General features: G+C 45.5%; 1 protein-coding gene across 1 annotated transcript; it reads left to right on the top strand.

Annotated features, from left to right (window-relative positions):
* The first annotated feature begins 6,338 nt into the window (after positions 1-6,338).
* Positions 6,339-7,180, top strand: LOC101764613 (protein ALP1-like). The gene is made up of 2 exons (XM_022829743.1): positions 6,339-6,650; positions 6,733-7,180. The coding sequence occupies exons 1-2, from the start codon at positions 6,476-6,478 to the stop codon at positions 7,173-7,175; spliced, it is 618 nt and encodes a 205-aa protein (XP_022685478.1). The 5' UTR covers positions 6,339-6,475; the 3' UTR covers positions 7,176-7,180.
* The last annotated feature ends 8,075 nt before the right edge of the window (positions 7,181-15,255 follow it).

The raw sequence follows: 15,255 nt of genomic DNA, 5'->3' as shown, positions 1-15,255 counted from the left end.
GCCACACAATCGTGTCATGCTGCATGGACACCAAGTGCCAAGGGATCAGATGTTTTGCTGAAGGCAATCAAATGTCTGAGCGTTTCTTTAAGCTTCTAATCGAATGGTTAGGTGTCGTGCCGTACGTCAAGCGTGCAGCGTCAATCAATCGATCAGCAGCGTCCTGATTACCGAGGGGTCCAACACTTGTAGCTGCGCAGCGCGATGGATGATTTCTTTAAGCTTTCATCCCATGATGCCCACCAGAAGTTCTGAATGGCTGGCTGCTGATCAAAGGCGGACAGAACAGAACAAGCGGTGCGTGAGTGAGACACAGGGCGCCGGCCCTGCGGCATAATTCGCTGTCCCTTTGCGCCTTCCTGCCTTAGGAAATGAAGAGCAGCGTACACTTGGCCTCTTGCTGCCGCGTGAGGTCATACGGGTTGACCAGTAGAAAAAGGAGACTCGAATCTAGTTGTTAGGAGCGATCCAAACGGACAGTTCAAATTTAATCTGAATGCTGTTTTGGATGTTTTGAAACCACTGCCACCAGTGCCCTCTGCTCTTCTAGGCTTGTCCTTAATCTAGAACATCTTAATAAAAAAAAATCTAGAACATCACATTTGAGCCTGCCCAAGCCAGGTTCCTCATCTCATCAGAGGGCGCAAGTGCAGTTCTGGTTAGGTCATCAGAATAGTTCCACGTTTTTAGGTGCACGCACGAAATCTTGGTGCTAGTGAGAAGCTGCAAAGCTAGCAGTGCCAAGTTATTTTCTTTGTTCTTTAGGGAAAGAGTGAAGAGGAAGTCTTGTGCTACCTACTCAGAAATTTTTGTCAGATCACGAAGACACAAATTTCATGACAAAAACTAGCATACAGTTACAGACTAATCGTCTCCTGTTAGGTACAGTGTACCGAAACGGGCGTCTGCTGATCGAGTGTTCTGATGCTGCTTAGCCTGGCTGAAGATGTATATAGTTAAATGTCAGAATCAAGAGTACTACGCATATCTCTCGGCCTCTTGGTTCTTATCCAATACGAAGGGCAGGTTGCAACGCGGCTATTAAACAGGGGGAGCAAGTATAACATCAGCTTCATGAGTTGATTTATGAGGGCATGAGTTGTACTCAGATTGGTGACCAACCTAAACCAACGGTCTCGCCATTGTGGACTTACAATTGCAACAACCTTTCTGACAGTTATTAGGTGTCTATTGCTTTTCCCTCAGAAAAGGGCAGTTAATTTTTAAAAATAATGAAAAGAACAGTTATTAGTTCAGTCTGTTATGTCATCCTTAGCGATCAGATATAGCTACTGCCAACAGAGTCGGCAACAGAAGTTGAGGCAATCATTTCCTGAACTTGTTTGGCAAACCAACAACATAACAGTATTTTTTTTTTCCTTTTGAATAAATTAAGAATTTATGTGAAGCGTATTGATAGCTTATTCGTCTGACTGATCAAGCAGGTTCATAACCAAAGTTTCCAGGTAGAAATTCGCACACATACATGGCGTGAGAAGGATGTCAACGTTATATTAAACTACAGCGATGGTTTTACAAAGAAATGGATCATATTACAATCAGAAGAAGGATCTGGTGCTACACATCAGTAACTATTGTTCAAGGCGAAGAAGTTTGGTGGCCACTGTATTAACAGAACTGACTGGTCACCACGAAGAAATCGCAACCTTTTTCCGATGAACAATGTGATGTCGAGCTCAAGTTCAGAGTCTCTCAGGCATGTCTCCAGTTACTATCACATCTCCTAGTAAAATCGTTCACTGAATGACCGATTTCAGGTGCGCGCTGGTATATTATAACGAAAACATTGTGACACGTCATCGTCTTACGTGCCCTTGAGATGACATGAGCACAGCATGACTTGGGTGCCGTTCATTGGCACGCAAGTGAGATGCCCGGTTGTTTTCCCAGCTGCTGCTGCTTTGAGAGCGGCCCTTGTCCTGCGCTTCTAGGCATCGCCAGCACTTGCGGGCCGGCCCTTGGAACCCGCCCAAAAGCTTGGGACTGGGCCGAATTATGATATTACGGTGAAGCTCAAACTTTCAAATTGTCAGACATCTCTGAAGTCAATTACCCTATCTCAGTAACATCGTCATACGACTATCGTTTTATGTAAGTGTTCAACTGTGGATAAGAATCTGACAGCCGATGGAGGAGAGAGAAAAGGGTTGTTGATGAAGCCGTGTTGATCAAAACTGACCGTTGTTAACCACGATTCCGGGAACCGATGGAAGACCAGGCAGGTCCAGTCCAAATCAGAATCGACTCCACCAAATAAGGAAGAGCATGGAGATTTATCTATGGAGATTTATCTTTAGTAGTTTTTAGGAATAGCTATAATGTCATGTCGTAATTGATTGGGATTTTAGCCTGCTCCAGGGTATATTTATAAACCCGTGAGCCTTGTAAAGAATATTCATCGATCAATCAATCAATACAACCTTTTGATGCCACGCCGTCAAAATCCTGGGAGTAGGAGTATAGTAGATTCGACAAATTCCTTCTAGCACGCAGGGTTGCACGGCTTCGATCTCGGACGAGCTTGTAAGTACCGTTACTCGATCATTACGACCTCTATTAGAAATTTCTAAGTTAAGTCTTATATTCTGGTATTGTCATGTGGCTAGTTATCGAGTTATCTTAGATTGCAAGCAAAACTTTTTAGGCTTTGTCCAATATTCTGCTTGTTTTCGACGTTGCTCAAGTTATCGAATGGCTTAGATCTGGTTAGGTTGTCTTCATCGGCTCCCTTGCCTTGTTTAAATGTTCACAGTTATCAGATCGTATCGGTTGGTAGACTCTGCATGCTTTTACTGCTTTATATATGCTAGGTCCGATAGATCTTTACCTCTGCCCTTCGTATTGCTAACTGTCAGGCTTCTGACGTCAGCGTCCTATCATTGAGAGCCAATGCTTCGGTCGGATCTTATTCGTATCTCACGGAAGCATGATGACGTCATTGAGCCGATAGGGACGCATGCGAGACCTTGCTGCCGCGAGCCTGTCTGGTGAGGTTAACCGGTCGAAGTTAATATCTTCTCACCGTGTTACCTTATCTAAATTCAATTACAAGATCATGACATTAATTAGACTTTGTTACCTTAATAGGCTTGTAAGCGGTAGGCAAGAGGTCTTTGGTAATTGTGCTTTAATCTTTTACATTGTTAGATCGAGGTTAATGCCCTCTCATTCATGTTGCCTTGTTTAAATTCAATACACTTGTCAAGACATTAATTAAGATTTGATAATGTATTTGGCTTGCGTACAGTCCGCATCGACTGGTCTTTATTGCTATGTTCTAATCTTTTAAGTTTGTAGATTGATGCTAATGCCCTCTCATTCATGTTACCTTGTTAAGATATTGGCTAGATCTGCTACCTTAGCTGATAAGTGTGTGGTTAACAAGGGCTTCCCTTTTATGGCTGTTATGTTACGATGCTTTATCTTAGTCCGTCGGCTGACACAGTCGATGGCACGTGCCATTAATGTTCCATTCATCTACACCACATGCTTACGTTAAAATATCTATTTGTTGTGGTGTTTCTTAAGAACGCCTACCTATGAGTTTGAAAGGTTTCGCCGCCGATCGAGTTAGGAATTTAATGTTTAGCAATTGACCGGCACGCTTTGCATCACTCGCAAACCGATTTGAAGCCTGCACTGGAGTTAAGCCGATCTCTCGGATTCTCCATGTTGTTTAACGCAGAAGCGGTCCACATTTTGCGTCAACCGCAACCAATATACAATGGAGCATGGTGACAAGTCATCGCCATACGTGTACTTCAGATGACATCATCACACTACCTGTCATCTTCATGCAGGGAGACGTCGGTGCCGTTAGTCGGCACGCAACCGAGATGCCCTGCATCGCGAGCGTCCTTTCTTCATTTCTCCCCCCTTTTTTTTTTCCGGCTCGTTTTGTTTTGGAGATTTTCTCCCGGTAGTGGACCAAAACCTGCGTTTCCCCTTGGAGTCTGCCCAAAGCTTGGGACTGGGCTGAGGAGTTAGCAGAGTCCTCGGCCCGCCCCGTCGCGCACGTTGAGGCCTTTTGTTGTGTAGAAAAGGCCCTGGGGGAGGAGGCTCCACCTTATTCTTCTCCCCTGGGCCGTTCTGAATATTGACGACAACTCGACATCGGGCCCAGTTTGAGTGCCATATATTGAGGGCGGGGCCAAGAGTTTGGCTCTCATATAATTTGACGTTCCTCTCAATTTTTTTTTGACGTGATACCCCTCGAAAAAAAGATATGTAATTTGACGTGATCCGACAGATCTCTAATTTTTCATCCAAAAAGCAAATAATGCACTCGCACAGAAAAGCAAACAACACATATCTCGAATTCTCTCTAAACTAAAGCATCCATAATCTAATTTCGGTGATGTGATTGTGGTCTATAGGTGCGTTTGGTTGGGTGTACGGCAGCGTACGTGTACGAGTTCGTCCTGGATCGAACCTTGTCCCAGCGTTTGGTTGATTGAATCGTACCACACCATCCTGGACAGAGTTGTACCAGCTCAGAGAATATTCCACAAATATGCTGAACCATCCCATACGCCCGAAATAAGCGGACCGCGGCGTCCAGAACGCGCCTCGCGACCCGCGGGACGGCACTCGCGACCCACCGCTCCTCCGCCTCTCGCGACCCACCGCTCCTCCACCGGCTCTTCTTCCCCGACGCCGCCGCTCGTAGGTCCGCCGCCGGCTCCCCGACGCCGCCGCTCGTCTAGCGCCTGTCAGCCCACTCCTCCCCCACCTCTTCGCCAGCCCCGACCGCTCTTCGCCGGCCCCGACTGCTCTTTGCCAGCCCAGACCAGATCCTCGCCGGCCACGACCAGATCCTCGCCGGCAGCCACCAGATCCTCGCCGGCAACCACCAGGCAAGGTATGACCCGTGGTTCCCCCTTTTTCCCTTGTGTTGCGCGAACCCTAATCTTGTCCATCGATGGGTTTGCGTGGGTCAGGCACCAAGATTGGACCAAGGTTTGCGGCAGTGGAGGTAGAGGGATTGTTCTTGGCCGACTACTCTCTGATTCAAGGTACGATCTGTCAGTTTAGATGCCTTTCCTCTTTTGTGTCAATTGGATTAAACTCCGTTACATGTGAATTGCCTACTTTTCTGTCAATTGGTCAGTTTAGAAGCCTGGAGGCAAAGATATTGCTCAAACCACCATGGTAGAATGTTATATGTGAATTGCCTACTTTTCTGTTCATGTGAATTGCCTGCTTTTCTGGTAGAATGTTACATGTATTGTCAGTTTAGATTTGCTTGACCATGGAGATGTATGGTAACACTAAATTCTTATTGCAAATGTTGCTCTTGGATGCCTCTAAGTAGTGCACAATGAGAAGAAAACAATAATAACTGAGTGCTTCTTTGTTAGATGAATATATTCCGAGTATAATGGAATTGTATCCTCTAGGTTAGTTGTATCCTCTAGGTACTTTGTGGCACCTGAATGGGTGTAAGGCGTGTAACTTCCATATGCTCCTACAAATGGGAGTTGTAGAAAGATACAAATGAATATATTCCTTTTGGATCCTACAAATGAATATATTCCTGAATTGGAGTTTTTCAGTTGCTTTTGGATCATCATGGACTCATGGTCCGGCCTTGCCGGCTTCTTATATTCTGAAATAATGTGCATGTTAGGCTTCTTATATTCTGAAATAATGACATTATATTTAGATATTTTTGAATGGACATTTGTGTTTAGGGGTAGATAAAATAGTTCTGTCCTGACACTATCTTTCCCCTATATGCTATCTTTCCCCTATTTTCCCCTATCTTTCCCCTATTTAAGCAATATTTTTTCATTGCTTTGGGTCATGTAGATGGACGAGAGGCAAGTTAAAAGAAGAAAATTGCTTATCAATGCTGCTGCATATATTGCCGCTTCTATGGTTGTTCTGTATGTCCGGTCCAGAATAAGGAATAGGAGAGAGCCTATTACATATGGCCCATTAGTGGAAAGGGATGCGGCTAGAATATCCTACATCAATGATAAAATTTTGCGGGATGACACAACCTGCACAAATATGATTAGGCTTAAGAGAGCATCTTTCTTTCAACTGTGTCAAGTTTTAAGGGAACGACAGTTGCTTTGTGACACAATACATGTATCTGTTGAAGAGCAAGTTGCCATGTTCCTCCATACGATTGGACACAATGAAAGGAATAGGGTAGTTGCTACAAACTTCGGGAGATCAAGTGAAACAGTGAGTAGATACTTTAGAATCGTCCTCAATGCCATAGGTGAGCTGAGAAATGATCTTATCCAACCACCTTCTTTGGAGACCCCAACCAAAATCGCAGGCAACCCTAGATGGGATCCATACTTTAAGGTATGATACTTGACAATCGTACCTTGCTGATAGGTTTATATTTCTAGGAACTAATCCTTCTTACGTGTTGAACAAATAGGACTGTATTGGAGCCATTGATGGAACACATATACGTGCCTCGGTTAGTAAGTCAATGGAGCTAGCTTTTCGTGGTAGAAAGTCATTTGCAACACAAAATGTGATGGCTGCTGTAGATTTTGATATGAAATTCACTTATGTTCTGGCTGGTTGGGAGGGCACAGCACATGATGCTGTGGTTTTAGCAGATGCCCTAGAGCGTGAGAATGGTGGCTTACGAGTTCCCGAAGGTAATATTACTATAATTGTATGTGTTCATACACTAATTTACTTAAAACCAATAAAATAAGCATTGTGTTCCTCATATCATAGGGAAATTCTACCTTGTGGATGCGGGATACGGATCCAAACCTGGATTCATGCCACCTTTTCGTGGTGTGCGCTATCACTTGAATGAGTGGGGAAACAATCCAGTCCAAAATGAGAAGGAACTATTCAATCTAAGGCATTCCTCTCTACGTGTGACTGTAGAACGTGCCTTTGGATCACTCAACAGAAGATTTAAAGTCCTTGATGATGCTACGCCATTCTTCCCATACCTTACTCAAGTTGATATTGTCATAGTATGTTGTATCCTCCATAACTGGGTTGTTTCTCAAGGCACTGATTGTTTCATTCTGCCGGAGAACACATTGATACCTAGTCCCCATACTTCAGCTAGTGCACAGTCAAATGACCATAGGTTGATGGTTGAAAAGAGGCAACTAATTGCTGAAAGGATGTGGCAAGATCGACAAAACCACTATGGCCATTAAATATAGTGTCCTTATGTAATAAGAACTTTGTAATATTTGCAATTTTTTGTACCTAGAACCTTTTGTGTTTTTAAATTATTATACTGGTGTGATTATTTTTATTATGATTTACATATTGTTTGCAACAATTTACTATTGTTTGCTATCAGCCATATTCAATGGACTAATGCGATGCTGCTGGAACCTTATATTTTTTTTTCACTTTCTTTGGTAGGAAATGGATGCTGCTGGGGGCCATATTCAATGGACCAATGCGATGTCAACATTTGTGCTGACCTACTTGTCTGATCTTGTGAGGAATGGCAATCGCACCAACTTTGTGTGCAAGCAAGTCCACCTTAATGGTTGTGCTAAGGCTTTAAATGGGAGTCTGGGTTGTCAAGTTTCTGGCACCCAAGTTAGTAACCATCTGAGGAAGTGGAAAAAATTTTATAAAATACTGGTATTATTCTAAGTTTAAGTTGACAAATCTATTAAACCTAATTAGTCCATGATTTGATAATATGGTGCTACAGTAAACATTCGCTAATGATGGATTAATTAGGCTTAATAGATTCGTCTCGTGATTTAGCCTAGGGGTTCTGCAATTAGCCCCTGTCACATCGAATGTTTAGACACTAATTAGGAGTATTAAACATAGACTAATTACAAAATTAATTTCACAACCCCTAGGCTAAATCGCGAGACAAATCTATTAAACCTAATTAGTCCATGATTTGACAATATGGTGCTACAGTAAACATTCGCTAATGATGGATTAATTAGGCTTAATAGATTCGTCTTGTGATTTAGCCTAGGGGTTCTGCAATTAGTTTTGTAATTAGCTCATATTTAGTCCCTCTAATTAGCATCCGAATATTCGATGTGACACGGACTAAACTTTAGCTTAGGATCCAAATTTAGCTGCTAAAGTCTAGCTCTACGATTCAAATGGAGTCTAAATCCCTAAGTATTTACCTTTTACGAAGCTAAATAGAAAAATCCTCCTTAACCCTAACCCTGTGGTGGTCCAGGGTGAAAAACTCACCTACCTCGAGCCAGTTTGCATTTTGTTATGACTAGTGTATGTGGCGCGCTTATGGTGCGCCTATTATTCGTGAATGTTTCAAATTCAGGGTCTTACTGGTATACTTAAGGTCATGTTAGGACAAATAGTGAGTACGAGTAGGGTTTTAAAACAATGCTGATGGCTAACAAGTTACTTTTGTTGGTTATTATCCCAAATAAATCATCAAGGAAACTAAAAGACTTAGTTCCTTTTGGTGGGCTTTTCAACCTGTTTTTGCTTCCGCAAAAGCCAACCAAAGGAGTGAAAAGTCACGGGTGCTTTGGGCTAAAAGCTATTCTTGCTCTAATACAAAACTCAAAGCACCTTCCCTTGCTTTCAGCTGCTTTTAGGGTAAAAATTATCCACCTACCACTGGTTATGAAGATACCAATTCGTTTTCTTTTCTTATGCTCCCCACCGCACGTCCCTCGCCACCATCCCCGCGCCTCCCTCGCCACCATCCCCGCGCCGCCCCTCCCTCCAACGCTGGCCCTCCCTCCCGGCGTTGCTCCTCCCTCCAGGCGTAGGCATGAGCTCGGGGGCGCTTAGCCGCGGGCACAGGCGCGAGCTCAGGGGCCGCCGGCCACGGGCAGCTCCACTGAGGGCAGCTCTACGGCGAACGCGGCCACCACGCGAACCACCCCTGCCCCCCACACGAACATCCCCGGTGGCGAGAGGAAGAACCACAGTGAGGCCTGCTGTCCATGATATGTGGGGTCCGCTAGTAAGTGAGAGAAGCTTTTTCAAAAGCCACAACTGTTCAATATTTTTCCACGGCTAATTTTCCACACCTCACAGCAGTTTTTTCAAAAAATCACGTGACCTTAATCTCTTTATATATACTAATAAAACGCTAAGGTCGATTCGTGTAGCACAACGTTCGCGTCGTCCCTAACCGTCGCTGCCTCCTCCGCGTCTGCATCCGATTAACCGTCCCTCCCTCCGCTTCTGCATCCAAATATTTATACCGTGCCCCACGTCCCGAACGCGAAAACCGCCCACGTTCCCTGGCGCCCAGCCTCGCGAAACATAACGGCATCACCGTTCCCAAGCTATCCGCCCGCGCCCAGCCTCGCCAAACATTAGGGCGTCGCCGTTCCCAAGTGATCCGCCACGCCAGCCCCGTCTCCCGCCGCACCGGGCACCAGCCGGCAGCCGCGCGGTGTCCAGTATCCCCGGTGGGGCAATCCACTGCACGGCTAGGCATCTTCGTCGGCGCTCCATCGATCCCATCGCAGCCTCCGTGTGGGCTGTGCGAAGGGGGATCCACGCCGACGCCGACGCCGCGCGTGACGGTAAGGCTTGCTCTGCTGTTGCCGTTGGTTCAATTTTGTTTTTGTGTGCGCGCACTTTCAGTTCAGTCACTTGTTCCATATATGCATCATGCGAGATAGATAGATCGAAGACTTGATCTAAAGGAGTTTTACATTACTTAGGAAGATCACAAATCTGCATTCATGGTGCTTTCACTGCTATTCCGGTTTCAAGAGGAGTCGTCATTTTCTTTTGTCCTTCGGGTTGGTGAATTGTGGTCATCTGAATTGCAGCCTGTCTATCTGGTCTCTGTAGTCCTCTTCACCATGGATGTACTTTAGGTTGTTCCTCTTTTGAGATTTTTAGTATACTTAATTATTTCAATAGAGCTGATAGTTCCCTGTGAAATTATCCTGACCCTGTGGATCATTTTCTTATGAGCCTCTCCAGTTTTACGTTCTATTTAACATCTGTCCACTTAGTTTTTGTTTGGACTAATTCCTGTAGCCATTAGGCCATAAGATACCTTATTTCATTTAATCCTTCGGGTTGGTGATTTGTGGTCATCTGAATTGCAGCCTGCCTATCCGGTCTCTGTAGTCCTCACCATGAATGTACTCTTTTGAGATTTTTAGAATACTTAATTATTTCAATAGAGCAGCTATTCCCCTGTGAAGTTTTAATCAAGCACTCTACTGTAGGTCAATAGCTAAATTGACAAAAAAAAAAGAACCACATTCATCTTATTCCAATTCCCTGGTAGTAATTTATTATCTTGACCTTGTGGCATTTTCTATTTAACATCTGTCCACTTAATTTTTGTTCCTAAGAGCTGTCTTTACATTTTAAAGGAATGGACTAATTCCTATAGCCATTAGGCCATAAGATACCTCATTTGGGAGTTCAAAAATTCCATTTAATAATAACTCCCATATTAAACGAGCACTTCACATGTATGTCTTCAGTTTGGTGAATGCATGTTTTTTTTCTTTCTTAAAGCTTACATCAGGCCTTAATTCTAATTCTCATTCTAATTATTTTATTGTTGTTTGTGTGTGCTATGCTATTTCATCATAGATGTGGATCCTAAACAACGTAAGCGGGAGAGGGATAGGGCCTGAGCTGCATCGAAGCATGCAGCAATGTCTGACGATAAGAGGAACAAGATTAATAAGAAGCATCGTGATGCATACCAAAGAAATAAAGAGCAAGCAATCAACAAGGAAAACATCGATCCTGAAGACCACAATATTGGTGATCCAAACCTATTCAGCCACCTTACAGGTAATTGTAGAACCCGGTATTTATTTGTACTGTTGATTTTGTCTTCACTTTTTACTACCCTATGTTTCTTATATGCTGTGCGATCTTCTGAAGATGAAGGTGGTGCTTTGAACAAGGAAAAAGTGTATCCTGATGAAAAAGATGATTGGTTGCATAGGAATGATTCATATCATCCGTCTACCCAGTTATAAGGTATTCTCGTAAATAAAAGTATATTCTTTGTTATAATAAAAATTGTGATTCCATTTATTAAGTATCAATAATCTAGGCCGTGGAGATAGCGAAATCATTATGGACCTTAGTGAAAACACCATGGATTCCATGTTAGGTAAGTAAAATGTAACAATTATCGATAACCTTACTTCTTTCAACAGGTAGGAGAATATTTACTTGTAACCATTTCTCTACTAAATTCACAATAGGTGACCAAAATGCATCCAATTCTCCACCACAAATGCGAGATACTAAGGAACATAAATGGGAGAGGGCTAGAGCCCGAGTTGCATCTTGTCGTGCAGCAATGTCTAATGAAAAGAGGAATGAAATCAATAATAAGCGTCGTGAAGCATATCACACAAAGACACCTGAGGAGGTGTCAGCAAGGTGTGAAGGTCAAAGGGAAAAAAATAGGACACCATCGCAGGTTGAGGGAAAGAGAGCCTACAAGAGAAGACCGGAAGTGTTCCGTGCCAACAGTTTGCATCCGGATTCCATCGCCATGGAGAACCCTCAGTTTACCCCTGAGCTTGTGTTCCCTACTAATGAAAAGCCACCCACAATAAGCTCACATGATTGGTAGATTCGTCTTGGCTTATCCTACCGAGGGGGAATGCTATTTTCTTTATGTTCTTCTAAACCACATTGCTAGTGCGATCTCATGAACATCTGAGGACCGTTGATGGTGTGGTCCAACCTACCTTTCGTGCAGTTGTAGAAAACAGGGGCCTTATCGAGGAAGATAACACGTTGGATGAATGTCTTACTGAAGCTGCTGAAATCCAGATGCAATGATATTTGCAACGATATTGGTATTCTGTGAGCCAAGCGATGTGTTTGGTCTTTGGCAGAAACACGAGGATGCAATGTCAGAGGACTACCGACGCAATAATCTATCCCCGGTACTCGTGCAACAGATGATTTTGATGGATATTTGAAACATTTTGCAGTCTGTGGGCAAGGACATAGATAAATTCTCTCTTCATAAGATCGACAAAATGTATGATGATGCTAGCGGGGTTCCCCAAGAGATATTCGAGGAGGCAAACATTGAGTGCAACGCCGATGACATGGCTCTATCAGAGTCCCTCAACGATGAACAGAGGGCTGTTTTTGATGAGATCATGTCCGCTATCAACAACGACTATGGTGGTTTGTTCTTTGTCGATGGGCCTGGAGTTACTGGGAAGACTTTTCTTTACAAGGCCCTGCTCGCAAAAGTACGCAGTCAGGATAAGCTCGCGGTGGCGATAGCAACATCTGGTGTTGCAGCATCCAATATGCTTGGTGGGAGGACAACCCACTCACACTTCAAGATACCCCTTACCCTTGAGGATGACAATTATTTTATATTTAAAAAACAAAGTGGCACCCCAAGCTGCTAAGGCAAGTGTCTCTTATAATTTGGGACGAGGCTCCCATGATAAAAAGACAAGGGGTAGAGGCACTAGATAACAACCTAGGAGATATAATGGATCGGCCGCAGCTGCCATTTTGTGGGAAGACTGTTATGTTGGGTGGAGATTTCAGGCAGGTCCTTCCTGTTGTCCGAAAGGGGTCGAGGGCATAGATAGTTGATGCTTCTTGCGGAGATCATACGTTTGGGATTCAATGCGCCACCTAAAGCTGGTGCGCAACATGAGGGCGCACCGTGACCCTTGGTTTGCGGACTTTCTGCTGCGCATTGGTTGTGGCACGAAGGAGGTCAATGCTGATGGTGAAGTTCTTCCTGACGAGATCTGTGTCCCGTATACTGGCGATGGTAGCGACCTTGACAGATTGATTGAATGCCTCTCCCCCGGTCTCAATGAGAATTTGTCAAACACAAACTACATCACTTCTAGAGCGATTTTATCTACACGAAACGATTGGGTCGATGACATTAATATGAAGATGACAGGTCGTTTCGAGGTGGGGAGGTGGTGTATCACAGTTTTGACAATGCTATAGATGATCCACATAACTACTACCCATCGGAATTCCTGAACACTTTGACCCCCAACGGGCTACCTCCACATGTTTTAAAGCTCAAGATAGGGTGTCCAGTCATTCTACTTCGTAACATCGATCCTGCGAACGGACTTTGTAATGGTACGAGGCTGGTGGTTTGGGGATTCCGAAGAAATAACATCGACGTAGAAATTGTGTTGGGGCAGCATGCTGGAAAGAGGATTTTCTTACCTCGTATACCCTTATGCCCATCAGATGACGAGAGGCTCCCGTTCCAATTTAAGAAGAAGCAATTTCCTATCAGGCTCAGCTTTGCCATGATTGTCAACAAAGCACAGGTGCAGACTATCCCCAACGTGGGCGTGTACCTGCGTGAACCGGTCTTCTCACATAGTCAGTTGTATGTTGCTCTATTTAGAGCCACCGCTAGATCCATGTCAAGTTCCTCGCCCTCCCTCCTAATAGGGAGGAGGAGGAAAATAACGGAAAGAAGAAAAAGGTGGATAAGACGGAGAAGAAAAATGCTAATGACAGTGAAAAGAAAAAGGTGAAGACCAATGAGAAGAAAAATTCTGCATCATGTATTGGCACTTTCACGAAGAACATTGTGTATAAGGAAGTCCTAACCCCATAGAAGATGTATGAACTACCAAAGGCCGTGGAAGAAAAAATCAAGAACACAAACTAGGTATGAACAGTCTGCTTAAACCTCTGATTATGTCTCCTGTGATTATTCAATCTTATGGTATAGGCACTTTGTAATGGTCTGTACACTGGGCAATAGGCATGATCGCATTTAAAAGCATCTAGGCCCCTAATTTAGGTTTTGGTAATTAATGACAACGCTTGTGGACTAACAATTTCATTGAGACATGGATATACGCTAGTCCTAGAGTTGAATTGAGCTAATGACCAAGCTATGGTGATAGCTTGGATGTTTTCATGTTGGAAAGCTCAAGGCAAAGGTATAAGATAGGGATTTTCTATTTTACTGGTCAAAAAGTGATTAGATGATGAAAATTGACTGAATTAATAGGCTAGTTAGCCATACTATCAAGAGGGGTCAATTTATTTGCTTGACGGTTCTATAGTGCCACTTTGCTCAAATGATTGCATCGCATGCACATAGATGAGTAGGATTTGAAAAAGCAAAATAACGTTTTTGATAAATGCTTTTGAAAAGGCTAACTTCAAGCTGAAGGGCAGACGGTCCGGTCCCAGTGGCGGAAGGTTCGCTAAATAACACTAATCCAGAACCGATGTTTGAGGTGTCATGCGCAAGAAAAGATAGGCGAACAGTCTGGCCCTAGGGCGTGGACAGTTCGCTAATTGACTTATCGATCGTCAGAGGCTTTTGATCATTCCTATGTGCGAAACCATTTGATATGGTGCTAACACTTGAAGGGATCCACTACGCGAAACAGAAAGTTCGCCGAGTGCCTGGGGCACTCGGCGAAGGCCAGAAAACCCTCGGCGAAACGTTTGCCGAGTGTAACACTCGGCAAACGACACTCGGCAAATTTCATGTCGGCAAACACTGGTTCGACGAGTGTTTTGTGTCGGGCACTCGGCAAAGACTTTGCCGAGTGCCCAGAAAACACTCGGCGAACATTATTGAAAAAAATAAAAAAAAAATCATCTCCACCGCCACCACCTGCTCCTGCTCCGCCGCCACCGCCGCCGCCGCCGCCGCCATCCACACCGCCGCCAGCCACCGCCATCCACACCGCCGCCGCCGCTGCCATCCACACCCGCCGCCGCCATCCACACCCGCCGCCGCCGCCATCCACACCTCGGCTCTCGACGCGTCGATGTGGATGGCGCGGAGCTCGCCGAGGTCGAGCACAGCGAAGTGCTCTTGGGGGTCGACGGAGGCGTAGGAGAGGCCCTCGTAGTCGTGGCCGCCGCCGCCGCCACCGCCGCCGCCACCAGTCGTGGCCGCCGCCACCGCCACCACCTGCTCCGCCGCCGCCGCCACCGCCACCACCTGCTCCTGCTCGGGCGGCGGCGGATCCGGGGCCGGGGGCGGCGGGCGGCGGCGGATCCGGGGCCGGGGGCGGCGGGCGGCGGCGGATCCGGGGCCGGCGGCGGCGGGCGGCGGCGGATCCGGGGGCGGCGGGGCCGGGGGCGGCGGATCCGGGGGCGGCGGGGCCGGAGCCGGGGGCGCCGGGCGATGGTGATGGTGGGGGAGGGGCTCGGGAGGGAGGGGAGGGGCGCGCTAGGCGAGGGAGGGAGCCGGCGCGCGAGCGCGCGGCGCGCGCGTGAGCATGCGCAAAGAGGAAGAGAGGAGAGTGGGGGAGAGCTGCGGGACAGAAGTGGGGAGGGGCC

This window comes from Setaria italica, chromosome IX (genome assembly GCF_000263155.2).
Source record: "Setaria italica strain Yugu1 chromosome IX, Setaria_italica_v2.0, whole genome shotgun sequence".
Taxonomy (NCBI): Eukaryota; Viridiplantae; Streptophyta; class Magnoliopsida; order Poales; family Poaceae; genus Setaria; species Setaria italica.
The sequence above is the reverse complement of the archived record's forward strand: the minus strand, read 5'-3'. Positions and strand labels throughout refer to the sequence as shown.